The 15,320-nt window shown below is 42.9% G+C and overlaps 1 protein-coding gene across 1 annotated transcript in view; it reads left to right on the forward strand.

The window, feature by feature from the left end:
- The window catches only part of ERGIC2 (ERGIC and golgi 2), a 31,710-nt gene extending 18,983 nt beyond the window's left edge, over window positions 1-12,727 (forward strand). The window contains exons 10-15 of the mRNA XM_083399999.1: window positions 985-1,040; window positions 4,969-5,067; window positions 6,303-6,400; window positions 7,220-7,382; window positions 9,496-9,575; window positions 12,100-12,727. Coding sequence (XP_083256125.1) covers window positions 985-1,040; window positions 4,969-5,067; window positions 6,303-6,400; window positions 7,220-7,382; window positions 9,496-9,575; window positions 12,100-12,165 — 562 coding nt within the window. The 3' untranslated portion in view covers window positions 12,166-12,727. The remainder of the gene's footprint in view (window positions 1-984; window positions 1,041-4,968; window positions 5,068-6,302; window positions 6,401-7,219; window positions 7,383-9,495; window positions 9,576-12,099) is intronic.
- The last annotated feature ends 2,593 nt before the right edge of the window (window positions 12,728-15,320 follow it).

A 15,320-nucleotide genomic window follows, 5' to 3' on the forward strand; every position in this document is an offset into this window, starting at 1 on the left:
TGTGCCATATGGGGCTCAAGTTTGCGAATCACTGAAAATTGGGCCAAGGGATATTGCATCAGCAAGAACTCTGCTGGTGTAGCCCCACGCAACACAACCCTCCCTGCTTTGGGGATGGGTGGGCAGGGACATGACCCTCTGAAGTGGGCCTCAGCCCAGTATACCTGAAGGAGCGTCTCCACCCCCATCGTTCTGCCCGGACGCTGAGGTCCAGCGCTGAGGGCCTTCTGGTGGTTCCCTCGCTGCGAGAAGCAAAGCTACAGGGAACCAGGCAGAGGGCCTTCTCGGTAGTGGCACCCACCTTGTGGAATGCCCTCCCACCAGATGTCAAAGAGATAAACAACTACCTGACATTCAGAAGACATCTGAAGGCAGCCCTGTTAAGGGAAGTTTTTAATGTGTGACATCTTAGTGTATTTTTGTTCTTTGTAGAAGCCGCCCAGAGTGGCTGGGGAAACCCAGCCAGGTGGGCAGGGTACAAATAATAAATTATTAGTATTAGTATTAGTATTTATTTTGAGACTGGGTGGAGAGAGTGAAAGCTTCATTCTGCTCATGCGACTTTAAAGGATTTTTTTCTGTCTCAAGTTTTGGTTGCTCACGATTAAGAGTAGCCAGTATGCAGTATGTCCACTAACAAGCCAGACACAGTGAAATATCATTTACCAGATTCTTAAAACGCTTACACCAAATTACATTGATGTCATCTGGCAGCAGTTTTGCCATGCACTTTGAACACTAGACAAAACTGCCTTGGTCCCTGAACATAGACTTATTTCATGGGCTCCACTGAGCAACGTTTGGTCTTTGGCTGCCTGCTGCTCTTCTGTATATACCAGGGGGTAGCCATTCCCACAATCTCCAAATGGCTGTGTCCCCTTGTAAGTGGTGCTTTGCTTTGCCTATTGAAGTTTGTCCTCCTTATCGCATCCTTTTGATTCTGAAACTTTGTTCCCTCCTCCCTCTTTTTCTCTCTTTCCTTAGGGCAATTCCCCACCCAAGAGGCCATGCGCACTTGGCAGCCCTTGTGAGCCATGAATGTGAGTCTCTTTTGTGATCTTGCGTGAATAGATTGTTAGTTATGAGATGTTTTGAGCAAATATGTCGAGAAGAAAAACATTTTGAAATACTCCCATCTGCGATGTGGCACATTCAAAGAGCTCTGCCTGCTTCTTTCAGACCAGTTCAGACCTACCACTGACACCAGGTTTTGTGGAACAGACACAGTGGTACCTTGGTTCTCAAACTGAATCCGTTCCGGAGGTCCATTCCAAAACCAAAGCGTTCCAAAACCAAGGCACGCTTTCCCATAGAAAGTAATGCAAAATGGATTAATCCGTTCCAGACTTTTGAAAACAACCCCTAAAGCAGCAATTTAACATTCATTTTACTATCCAACAAAATTAAAGCAATAAACAGTCACACAATCAGTCAGTAGCTGAACTGGGTTCCACACAGTCACAAAAACAAACAAAAAAAGAGCCGGGAAGAAAAAAACGTAAAATAAATAGCAAAAACAGACAGACCTCAGCATAACACTCAAAACAGAAGTGTGGCACTCAAAATGGAGCACATTCGGCTTCCGAAAACAGTTCACAAACCAGAACACTTTCGGGTTTGGGTTCCAAGTTGTTTGAGAACCAAGGTACCACTGTATTGGCTTGGGGGGGGTGTCATTGTGTATGAGGATGAACACCTCTCTCTCCCTCCCTCCCTTCTTTCATGGATAAATCTGTCCCTTGCCCACCCCCTACCCAACCTCTTCTTATTATTTTAAAATTATTTTTTCATTAATAACAATCCAATGGAGGCCACATTAATACAATGCCAAATCATATCAAATCACAATACAATCAAAGGAGCCAATTAAACAGTTCCGAATTAAACATTTTTGGATGACTTCCTGTGTTCCGGCTATCAGGAGTTGATGTTGTTTCTTGATCCAATTTTCTTAATCCAAGTTCCACAATTCCGATCTTAATCCTTTGTTCTAGCAGCCACTGATGTGATGACTTTCGATCATGTTTAAGAAATCCAAATCCATTAACTTGCAGAGGGGATTTATATCCTGTAGCTGTGTGAAATATTTGTTTACCTTTTCATTTCCTTCATGTTGTGATCAGTCAATTTTCTTCAACATGGCCCCTCCTTCAAAAGCTCATTTCTAGGTTTGTCACAGCTTCATTTTGCCTCTCTGAGACCAAAAGCAGAAAGACGTCGGGCCGTAACTTCTGGTTTACTTTCAGTGTTTATCTCCTTGTTTCTTCTAATGAGCTCACGTCTCACCAAAGCCATCATAAATCAGAGCTAGAGCTCTCTTTAGCTGGCAATGTTACAAATCATCCCAGTATTTCACACAGTCTATTCTTTCAAGCACTCCATAAGGAAAATTGTAAGTTCTTGTTGAATCCCTCTTGCATTCCATATATGTTTGTAATCAATTAGTAATTTCCTTCCATTAATAATTCCCCTACCCAACTTCCATCTTCTGTGTGGTCATTTCATTAAAATGAAACCAGGTGCACCCCTTTACCTGTTTTAATAACAGCAATCCATAACATTGAAATTTTGTAAAGGGGAACAAGAGGGATCTGTGGGTGGAGAGACCTGGTTATTATTATTTATTTATTGTTATTTATTAAGTTATTATTTATTGAGTTTATGTACTGCCCTATACCCAGAGGTCTCAGGGCAATTCACAAAATAAAACTGAGATATAAAACCACAAAATATATACAGTGGTGCCTTAGTTTACGAACTTACTCCGTTCCAGAAGCCCATTCTTAAACCAAAACCGTTCTTAAACTGAGGCACGCTTTCCCTAATGAGGCCTCCCGCCGCTGGTGCCCTTCCACCATTCAGATTCCATTCTAAGACCGAGGTAAAGTTTGCAAACTGGGACACTACTTTCGGTTTTGTGGAGTTAGTAAACCAAATGGTTCGTAAACAGGACTTTTCTTAAACCCAGGTCTAGGTACCCCTGCCCGTACGGGCCAGTCGTGTCCGACTCTAGGGTTGTGCGCCCATCTCACTTAAGAGGCCGGGGGCCAGTGCTGTCCGGAGACACTTCCGGGTCACGTGGCCAGCGTGACGAAGCTGCTCTGGCGAGCCGGCACCAGCGCAGCACACGGTCTACTGTAATGCAAATAAAAACACCAACCCAATAAACACCCTTCCCCAGAAGAGAGTCACATTTTAAAAGGGCATAGGATGTCAATAAGATCAACCAAAGGCCTGGTTAAAAAGGAACGTTTTTGCCTGGTGCCTAAAGGCGTACAATGAAGGTGCCAGGCAAACTTCCCTGGGGAGAGCATTCCACAGATGGGGAGCAACTGCAGAGAAGGCCCTGTTCTTGTGTTGCCACCCTCCGGACCTCTCGAGGAGGAGGCACACAAAGAAGGGCCTCAGAAGATGATCTCAGGCTCCAGGTGGGTTCATATGGAAAGAGGCGGTTCTTGGGATATTGCGGTCCTGAGCTGTTTTAAGGCTTTATAGGTCAAAACCAGCACTTTGAATTGGACCCAGAAACTCATTGCAGTCGGACCAGGATTGGTGCAATGTGCTCAAACCGTCTTGCTCCGGTGAGCAACCTGGCCGCTGAATTCTGCACTAGCTGAAGTTTCCGAACCGTCTTCAGAGGCAGCCCTACGTATAACGCATTGCAGTAGTCTAACCTTGAGGTTCCCAGAACATAGGCAACAGTAGTTAGGCTATCCCTGTCCAGATAGGGGCGTAGCTGGGCCACCAGCCGAAGCTGATGGAAGGCACTCTGGGCCACTGAGGCCACCTGAGCCTTGAGCGATAGCGGAGGATCCAGGAGCACCCCCAAGCTACGAACCTGCTCCTTCAGAGGAAGTGTAACCCCATCAAGAGCATGCGACCTCCCACCCATCCGGTCTAGGGAATCGCCCCCTAACAGCGCCTCAATCCTATCTGGGCTGAGCTTCAGTGTGTTGGCTCTCATCCATGGTTTCAGACTGAACTGAGCCATCTAATATTCTGAAACACAATGACTGCCGTGTTGTTTAGTCGTTCTTTATTTGAGCATCCTGCTCACGGTAAGTCTGTGCCAAATCCTCTCTTTCCTTATAAGCAGTTGGACGTTAGCGTAAATATTTGCATCCATTTTTGCATTCCGGAAGACTGCACATGCTTGAGCTCTGTGTTTGTTTGTTTTTGGAACTATCAATTCTTTATTGATTACAAGATTTGCATGTCTATACAAACATTATGTACTATCTCTTAAGAGGTAAAAAAATAATAAAGGGAAAAAATAAAGAAGTAACAAATATAAGAAACAAAGAAATCAAATTTTAAAAAAGAGAGACAAAGTTATTTACATAGTAAAAGTACTCATCAGCACAATCCTTCCCATTCCTTCTCATTATACTGTTTGATATAACATTCTTTTTTTACACAGGTTTGCATTGTATAATATCATTCCTTTCTGCTTTGTATTCATTCTTTTGATCTTTTTCTTTACAAGTATCGCTCAATTTCTGCTAATATGAAGTTATGTGTACAATAGAGTTTTACATAATTCTTAAATTCTTAAATCCATTCTCTAGTTGTTTTTTGTTTCGATATTCCTCTTAACTGATCCCGTCAGTTTTGCTAATTGTAGATATTCTAACATGAGTATCTGCCAATCTGTAATCTCTGGGAGCGTTTCATTCTTCCAGTTCCTTTCTATAAGGGTTCTAGCTGCTGTTATACCATACATAAACATACAAATGTATGTATGCATGAGCTCTGTGTTTTGACTCTGGGTCGTCGCTTTGTGTGGGGCTGTGGGGATTGAAAGAAACCTTTAAGAATACGCTTTAAAAAGGTAGTTAGAAGCCATACTTGTTAGAAGTTGTTTGGCTTAGAGTGAAATTCTCAGGGACTTGAAACAGAACGGCCGCTATTGGGGGAAGCTAAGCAGCGATGCTAACTCTGCGGCTTTTGTTCTGTTCTGTTTTTCAGCGTACAACTTCTCCCACAGGATAGATCACTTGTCTTTTGGGGAACTCATCACGGGGGTTATCAATCCTTTAGATGGCACTGAAAAGATTGCATCAGATCGTAAGTGTCCCTCACCTCACAGAAAAGTATCTTTCATGTTGTTCTATTTTTAGCAATGTCTTCTTACATTATTTATGTTCCCTGAATTCTTGGTAGAATGTGATTTTGGGGGGGGGGTATTTTTCTCAATTGTATGGGCTGTAAACTGCCCTCAGTCAAAGCAATATCGAAAGGCAGTTTTAAAAAGTAAAATAAAACGTTCCGTTCAGCTTTACCTTACAGTTTTTAATTTCCTAGTGCATGCTTGATTTTCTTGCCTATCTTTCAGTCGTTAAAAATCCATCTTCACTTAAACTTTAACAGTACAATTTTGACACTTAGGTATGAGGTTGTTTTTTTTTTTATCCCATTCAAAGAAGCCCTACAATGCAAATATTATAATTTTATATAAAGACTAACGTGTATTTAAATTCTGGGTGAGCCTTTTACTGATTCAGAAGTATATTTTTGTGTGTGTGTGTGTGTGTGTGTGTGTGAGAGAGAGAGAGAGAGAGAGAGAGACAAAAAAACCCACACATATAAATTTATTTAGCAAATAACCCAATACTTTTAATCATAATGGGTTTAGGCCAGTGGTTCCCACCTAATCATCTCTGAAATCCTGATCCCCCCCACCCGTGAAATATAATTCTTATTATTCAAAAAGTGAACTCCTTTTCACATGGAGGAAGGCCATTAACTTGGTCTAAACATTCTCAAATTGCCCCCCTTAAAAATCAAATTGCCCCCCATGGGGTGTGTGCCCCACGTTGGGAACCACGGGTTAAGGTGGACTCAGTAGGGCTTCCAATAGGCCTCTGCTTTACCATTGTGAGAATAGGATGCTGTGCAAGAAGAGCTGTCCTGGATCTAGCCCAAGGCCCACGATATTCAGGCATCCTGTTGTCACAGTGGCCAACCATCCCCCAGGCACTTACCCAAGTTGTGATTTCCAGAAGCTGCCACCCAGAGGCATCCAGGCTACATTGGCTTTGGGTCTAATCTAGCAGGGCTGCTTCCTTCCTACTCTATGATTCTTCAGATCTTCTGAGAATGTGAGGGGCCGTGCCTGTATGTTGCAAACCACAGTATTGGGCTACGGTTCAAGCTGGTTGCCTTTATGAAAGTTTTTGCTTGTTTTTAAAACTCTGCGACCCACCTCGAATCGCATCGGTGCCTGCAAGTCTGTGCCGACTTTTTCTTTCCCAAATGGGGAGTCTTGTTTCAATAGGTACCTTTTTTTTTTTGCCTTTTAGACAACCAGATGTTCCAGTACTTTATCACTGTTGTGCCAACGAAACTTCATACGTATAAAATCGCAGCGGAAACCCATCAGTTTTCAGTAACAGAAAGGGTAAGTCTGTTACCGGGAATGCCGGTATAAGTTCTATATAAATCTTGTTTAAAAAATATATGTATCAATAAAATTTCTCTCTCGTTATATTGTGACCTGATTTTCTTTTTCCAAAAATTCACGAATTCAAGCTCTCCCTAAATCTTTAAATGCTATTGAAGGGTGGTAGTCAACTGTACTTTACTCAGAGAAGACCCACTGAAATTAATGGAGCCAATTCAGTCATGCTTGTTAATTTCAGTGAGTCTTCTCTGAGCAAAACTGAGGCAAGAGACCATCTTGGCTGTTAGTCCTGGAAGACCTGCTTGCAGGCCTTTTCCTCCTGGCCTGGGAGGGTGGGGCCCGGACTGACTCCAACTACAAGAGCTGAGGCTGCTGAACAGACTCTTGGGCTGGGGTATTATTTACTGATACTAATTTTTTTGTATCTTTATTCTGGATCTTACGTTTGATGTAGAAATTGTTCAATTTGGTTGTGTGTGTTTCTCTGTTTTATTTATTAAAACAGCAAACAAATTATCATTGACAAATGCTACATTTGTTACGCTTAAATTATGTAATTTTTGTGCCTTGAGCACAGTTTTAACTCTGGTAAGGAGGTGTGCAAATAAAATGAGCGACTGCTTGCTTGATTGGCGCCAACAACGTGCGAGTTTTGCCACCCTCACTAAATCACATTTCATTCAGTGCCACCTCACTGTTGGCAAGAACACGCTCTCAAGCTCTGTTTTCCTGTCTTGTACAAGCGAGACACTCCGTCTTTGCTTGCGCACGATCTAAAGTTGCTAAATTGTGTCCGGCTTTCCCCCCTGTTGCCAGGAAAGAGTGATAAACCACGCGGCAGGCAGTCATGGAGTGTCCGGGATTTTTATGAAATACGACATCAGTTCCCTTATGGTGACGGTGACAGAAGAACACATGCCCTTTTGGCAGTTTTTAGTGAGGCTTTGTGGCATCATTGGAGGAATCTTTTCGACGACAGGTACGAGCTCAGATTATGTTGCAAGGGTTTCATGAAGTCTATAAAGGGCCTGTTTCCTTCTTTTGCTATTTGAACTGTTTCCCTCCCTCCACGGCATAAGCAAGAGTAGGTTCTCCCTCTTTCCCCCCTTTTTGTAATTTGTTGCCTAACTCCCACCCTGCTGAAGACCATGTCACTGCTTTTAAATCAGCGGTATTGGAGCGTCTCCACCCCCATCGTTCTGCCCGGACGCTGAGGTCCAGCACCGAGGGCCTTCTGGCAGTTCCCTCACTGCGAGAACCCAAGTTATAGGGAACCAGGCAAAGGGCCTTCTCAGTAGTGGCACCCGCCCTGTGGAACGCCCTCCCAGCAGATGTCAAAGAGATAAACAACTACCTGACATTTAGAAGACATCTGAAGGCAGCCCTGTTTAGGGAAGTTTTTTATGTGTGACATTTTAATGTATTTTTAATTTTTGTTGGAAGCTGCCCAGAGTGGCTGGGGATACCTAGCCAGATAGACAGGGTACAAATAATAAATTATTATTATTATTATTATTATTATTATTATTATTATTATTATTATTATTATATTTTATTATATCAGAGAACAGCCACACACTCCTTAACCATGGGAGAATTTCAGAACCCTCACATGCTGCATTTTCAGGTGTACCTGTTTTAAATGTGTACCTGAAATGCAGCTGCGGCCCTCCAGATATCATCGGATTCCCAACTCCATCAGCCTAAACCTAAATCAGTTTAGGTTTATCCAGTGGCCCAGGATGATGGGAGTTGTAGTTTAGCAACATCTGAATGGTCACAGGTCATAGAGTGTGAATGAGGAGAGAGTCTCTTCCTTTAAATTCCTGGGAGTTTACCTTAGTGAAGACCTCACTTGGAAAAACAATATAACTCAGGTGGTTAGGAAGGCCCAACAGAGACCCCATTTCCTCAGGGTCTTGTGAAAGAACAATGTGAAACAACAATTGATGACCTCCTTCTACCGGTCCACAATAGAAAGTGCCCTCTCATGCTGTATCACACTGTGGTACGTTGGCTTGACAGCCACGGACAGAAAGTCTTTACAGAGGGTGGTGAACACAGCACACGATATCATGGGCTGTCCCCTGAGCCCGCTAGATGACATCGCAAGGGACCGTTGCCTTAGGAAAGCGAGAAAAATTTTCAGGGATGATTCGCACCCCGGCCAGTAATAATAATAATAATAAGTTTTATTTATATCCCGCCCTCCCCAGCCGAAGCCGGGCTCAGGGCGGCTAACAACAATAAAATAATACAACATTCTAAAATCATTTCATTAAAATTAATTCAACTTAAATTGATGGCAACCATTAGGCTAAAGTTCTGTGAAGATTGCCAAAGGAGGGAGTCAGGCTGCGCCCTGACCAAAGGCCTGGTGGAACAGCTCTGTCTTGCAGGCCCTGTGGAAAGATGTCAAGTCCTGCAGGGCCCTAGTCTCTTGTGACAGAGCATTCCACCAGATTGGAGCCACAGCCGAAAAAGCCCTGGCTCTGGTTGAGGCCGGCCTAACCTCTCTGTGGCCTGGGACCTTCAGGATGTTTTTGTTTGAAGACCGTAAGTTCCTCTGTGGGACATACCAGGAGAGGCGGTCCCGTAGGTACGAGGGTCCTAGGCCGTATGGGGCTTTAAAGGTTAAAACCAACACCTTAAACCAGCACCTATTTAATCTTCTACCCTCGGGTAGGAGATATAGAAGTATAATCAGCCATACCAACAGGCTAAAAAACAGTTTCTATCCGTGGGCTGTTAGGCTGCTGAACGGAAAATAATACAGTGCAACTGACTTTCGGGGTTGGTGTGTTGTGCGACAAGCACACAGAGTGCACTGAGATCGAGTGTTTGTGGGGAGGAAGGCTCGGTTAATTTCATTGTGCACAGGTTTTACATTGACAATAAAGGTATTATTGTTGTTATTATGTTTGCCAAATCGTACCTGAACACGAGGCGTGCCTGTCAGGATGGGTTTCCATTCCCTGTTTTGTGTGTAGCCGGTAGTTGAACGTGGTTCTCATTTTATGACTGATTGCAAAGCTACGTGAATAATGAAAGAGCAGCATTTCCACGCGTCCAAATTGTTCTCCCTTTTGCAGGAATTTTACACGGCATTGGGGGATTCATAGTGGAAATCATCTGCTGTCGTTTCAGACTGGGCTCTCATAAATCTACATCTGTAAGTGTATTCTGAGGAACGGCTCTCAGTGCTTAAATATGTCTTTTGCCTGCCAAAGAATTAAAAAATGATAATAATAGATGGCGTCCTTAGGGCTGAGAATAATAGAACACACACTTGCCATTACTGGCAGCCCAGTGGAATTAAAAGTCAATGGGGACGTGATCCAGACCATTATAAACTACTTTAAACTCAGGGAAACCTTATTGAGTATTTCCTTACTGAGTGTACTTCTGCTTTCAATATTTAATTTTATAAAGCCACCGAGAATGCTAGCCTAGACCAAGGAGTCAGAAAAACTGAGATTACCGTATTTTTCGCTCTATAGGACACACTTTTTCCCCTCCAAAAATTAAGGGGAAATGTGTGTGCATCCTATAGAGCGAGTGCAGGCTGCGCCGCTAAGCCCAAAGGCAGAACAGGGAGACAGAGTGCTGCAGAGCGCTCCATCTCGCTGTTCTAGCTTGGGGATGGCTGCGCGCAAAGCCTCTGCAGGGCAGCGGGGCGCTGCGCTCCAAAGGCTTCAGGGATCTTTGAGGCTGGCGGTGGGGGAAAGCAGCGCTTCCCCCCACTGCCAGCCCCACAAGCTCGGGTGAATGCACCTTGAACGCACCTTGTTTTAGAGGGGTAGAACAAGAAAAAAAAAATTCCCTGTTCTTCCCCTCCTATGGTCCGGGGCGTCCTATAAAGCGAAAAATACAGTACTTCTAAAGGAAGATTTTAGAGCAGGTGATAATAGTAGCCCTGGGATGGAGATTGGGAATCCTGCAGAGCAATAACACTCCTCATTATTTGCAGTATTGTCCAGCCAGCTGTCAAAAGAGGCTGATCTCGAAAAATCTCCTATGAAGCTGTATTCTGTTCAGTTCTTCTCGTCATACTCCCCCTTTTGTCAATAATAATAATAATAATAATAATAATAATAATAATAATAATAATAATAATATTTATACCCCGTCCATCTGGCTGGGTTTCGCCAGCCACTCTGGGCGGCTCCCAATCGAATATTAAAAACACAATGCAGCATTAAACATTAAAAACTTCCCTAAACAGAGAATTATAATTGCTACTATCCTCCAGATCTGGCAAAAGGAACCAATGCAGAGAATAATAACTCCTCTCTACCAGAAAGGAAGATCCAGGGATACACTTGCTCTTCTAGTTGTGAAACTCGCGCAATCTGGTTTTGATGTTTCCAGATCTGCTACTCAACACTCTTTCTTTGGAACAATCATTGGTACCAACTGGGGGGGGGGGGAGGGGAGAACATTCCCATATATATTCTTGTTGGTTCATGGGTACTTTATGACCCATGGGCTCTAGGCAGATTATCCCTATGCTGAACCCAGTGAAATGAAAAATTGGGCAAAATGTTCTTTGGATCTGATCTAGGGTTTCAGAATCTCAGATGAGCTAGATTGCATCCGGAACAGAATTCCAAGAGCTGGAGGGAGGACCTCCAGATTTACAAAGATCTGGTGTTTGCAGCTGGAAAGGGAGTCTTTTGTCTGGTCTATAAAGATTTTCCAGCAAATATTTAATTATTGGCTAAAAACTTGAGGCACAGTTGAATTTTAGTCCACTGAGAGAAAAATCCTGGCATCAAAATATGAAGTTTACTCCGGAAACTTGGCTATTCAGAGAACTTCTAAAAATAATAAGAATTTATTTTTCAGATTTTAAAAATTTACAAACAATTATCAGACAACCAACATAGAAAGGGAATTCCGAAGAATCTCCTGAGCTTCCCTCCTCCCCTTTGTGGGTCCTTATATTAACCTTTCCCTCCTGCATCTTGTCTATTAATCCAAATCTATTAAAACTCCATTATACCCCAAATTCAACATAAAGCTGCAAGTGTTATTCCAATCCTACTAACAATTTTAATTGTTTACAGTGGTTTTTAAGGTGAATTATCTATTTTCCCCATTCCTGATTAAAATTTTGGTCTTCCTGATTTCTAATTCTTCTGGTCATTTTTGCCAATTTGGCATAGTCCATCAACTTGACCTGCCATTCTTCTCTCTCTTCTTTCCATCTCTGGGCCAATAACATCTGAGCGGAAGTGGCTATGTACATAAATAGTCATTTCTGATCTGTTAGAATTTTGGCACCTAGAATTTCTTTTAAAAAAAGCACCAGAGAACTCCCCCCCCCCCCCCCGGAGACCATTATTATTATTATTATTATTATTATTATTATTATTATTATTATTACTACAATTCTTTTGTGAACTGTGTTGAAGTTTTATTACAACCGGGTGGTCTATAAATCTTGTGAAATAAATACAGAAAATCCCCTAGGCTTCAGTTCACTGCCTGCTGCTGAGATTGGGGGCTTGATGCAACACTGGGGCCAAACAGTTGCTCGCACCAGTGTGCCCAAACCGAGTTCCCTGCTGCAATTATGGGGTTTATTTGTGGAAAAATATTAGGCAGATGCGAGGAAGCGGGCGGCAGTAAATGAAAAACAGATAGAACAAATAAAGTGACTTTTCCCCCCTGCTTTGGTTTCTCCTTTGTAGGTCCCAGTCCAAGATGGCCACCTAAACAACCACGTACCTCTGGTGACAGAAGACGCTATGCAGTAGCACCTCCTTCAGAAACTCTCTCCCTTTCTTTCTGCCTGACGCAGAAGACATTTTTATAACTAAACATGGTGCAATATGTTAAGACCGTGCTAATGGGCAGCAGAAATAATCAAGCCTTTGAAAAGGAAAAAAAAAAGAGGAAAAAGCAACCAACCAACCAACCAACCATATCTGTGTGACTTGTCTGTCCTTTTAAGAATTCAGAAAGAGGCCATGGAATCTTCCGGAATGAGCAAGACTGTGGATGTGTCTGTAGTTCACAGCAGGACTCGACTCTTCCACATAAACAGAATTTGGGCCTTGAAATATCAACGTACAGCACTCTAGATTCCAGGTTTTGCCTATTTCTGACCAAAACTATGCGCAGACGTGTGAAATGTGTATTTTTCAATATACAGTGTAGCAGGATAATTAACAGAACTTGCTTCAGAATGGAAGTTTCATTATGGGTTGGTTTTTTAGAAAAGAAAGCAGCAGCAGCAGCAGGTAACATAAGATGTATTTTAAGTGCTATAATTGGAATATGGAAATCAAACACATGAAAGGAAGCAAATTGAAACACTACCAAGAGTGGGTGCAGTTTTTGAAATGGGGCGGCTCTCGCTTGAAACAAATGATGTTGGGAAAACAACCCCCTCGCTTTTAGAGAGAAAACAGATAAGACAGAAAGTCATGCTGCCTCTTCATAATTTCACAGGTTGTCTTGAAGAACGGGGGCTTCATTTTGCTGGGGCCTGTGGAGGGGCGAATGCAAAAGGAGCTGAGGGGGGGTTATTCAAATCTGGGAAATTTCTGAAGATTTGGGGCACATTTAAAGCATTTCACATGCCTGCACGCTAGATGCAAGTTCTCCTGAATGTACAGATGTTTATAAGTTTTCAACATAATTACAGAAAAGATCAGAATGGAGCCTACTGGGAAAAACAGATGCATTTAGGCATACTGAATGCTTGACAGTTGCAGTCCCAGTGAATTCAGTGAGGCTTACTCCCAGCATAAATGTTGCTAGGTTGTGGTTGTGAGATTGGTGTATATACCTGCATTGAACGTAAGAGATGGATATGACAGGTTCTCATTCAGGGCCCTAGGACATATATAGCAAACTTTAGCTGGCTAATATTTATTTCCCAAAGACTTATTTGAAGAGCTTGATGAAGAGAAAAGAAAGGAAAGGTGAAACGCTCTCAAAAGGTGGAACGCTGCAATCCCTTGCATTGCAGAAATTAGGATATAAATTTAATGTGCAATTCTTGGTGCTACTTGAATATCAATGGGACCAAAGGGCCCATATTAGATTGACAGGCCAAAGCGGAAAGACCAGTCAGAGTTTTGATGTAAAAATTGGGGTTTGGCTTTTGCTGCCCAACTTCCCTTGGGACTCTCGTGTCCTCCTAAGTCCATGATCAGTCAGAGAAGAATGGATGGAGGCAGGACCCAGTGGAAAGCAAGGCAGATATTAATTTTTCTCTTGCAACAGAGTTCCCTTCCCTCCTTCCAAGGAGGGAGAGACCCTGAACAAAAGGGTGCAGGAACCTTTAAAGACCTTTGACGTTAGCCAAAGACCACCCCAAAATCATACATAAACCACAGGAGAAATCCTGTCTGCCAGGATACCTGATAGTGGTCCCTGGTTGCATTAGCTGGCAGCCTGGCCATTCTTTTGTGATGGTTAATACTGAATCCAGGTCCCAGGCTCACCCTATTCATACACAAAGACAAGATTTGTAAGCAAAAAGACAATGGGAAGCCTTTCCCCATTTGCCTCCCTTGCTGAATATTTGAGGAATATTTGAGGTCATTGGGAGAGTCAAAATGGCTTCAGGATTGCTCTCCTGTACTATTTCAGACACATGGTTTATATATTTAGATATGTGTGCATTTTTTCTATATTTGAGACCTTAAAATTCTTATAAGAGTTAGATGCTCAAGGATAAGGAAAATCAGATAGCACTGAATATGATGGTAATTATTGAAAGCCTTTTTCCACGACAGTCCTACTCTCCGGAACTCCAAGCAGATAGCCAAAGACTGGGGTACATGCGGTATGTGTGTGTTTCTCATCCCGATTGTCAAACCACATGGGAAATTGCATTCAGACAGCTACTGGGTAGAATTCTGCCTTGCAGATGCCATTTTCAATGGGTTTGATGCCAAGGTGAAAAAACGTGAAGAAGTCCTGAGTGATGGAAAAGTGTCTGGTGTTCATTGAAGTAGATGTTGCTTAACAATGTGGCTAAGATGGTCTTTGAGCTGGAAAAGTTGGGTTACGCCACCCCCAACCATAACTTTGCTAAAACTGGTCTATCTTCCCAAGTTTGCCCATCTGTAAAATGGGAATAAAACTGACCGACCTGCAGGCTCCTCGTGAAGATGAAGGTGATAAGGATTTAATAGTGTGTCGAAAGTATTATAAAATGATAACCACATTCTCAGAATGACATTTTATGAACAAAGGATGGAACATGCACTATGTTTGTCTGAGAAATGTCCGCCTGAAATAGCCTCCTGGTTGCAATCGATTCCTCCTTACTTGGAATTATGGCTGTCTTCTGAGTCTTTTTACCTGTTTTGTGAAGCCATGGTGTACAGCAGGCTTTCCCAAACCTGAGTCTCCAGCTGTTTTTGGACTACAACTCCCATCATTCCTTGCTAACAGGACCAGTGGTCAGGAATGATGGGAACTGTAGTCCAAAAACAGCTGGAGACCGACATTTGGGAAACCCTGGTGTAGAGATTGGCAGGAACACTGATCCGTAGAAAGAACAACACCGTTGAGGCCATTGAGAAGCCTGTTTTTGGCATCATTGCTATGTCATTACACCTGTTCTTGTCCATGGGAATAAGGTAACGTCATGTGGAACGACTTCCTGAAGGTTGCCTATAGTGAGTTCATGGATGCTGAACCTGTGGTCCTCTGGGGGTTGCTGTTGGACTTGTTGGACTGTTGGGCCCCAGCCAGTAAAGCCAGTGTCCAGGGATGATGCCAGCTGGGAGACCAGCTACACCTGGGGGGCCGCAAGTAGCACACACAGCTTCAGAGGTTCTTAACCCATTCTTACATAAATGCATGTAAGAGACACTCTGGTTATAAGCAGAAGAGAGCAGACCAGCTGTGTTGGCAGCAGTATAATGTATTTTATATACAGGTAAAGGGA

This window comes from Podarcis tiliguerta, assembly GCF_965153285.1.
Source record: "Podarcis tiliguerta genome assembly, chromosome: 10".
In the NCBI taxonomy this organism is placed as follows: Eukaryota; Metazoa; Chordata; class Lepidosauria; order Squamata; family Lacertidae; genus Podarcis; species Podarcis tiliguerta.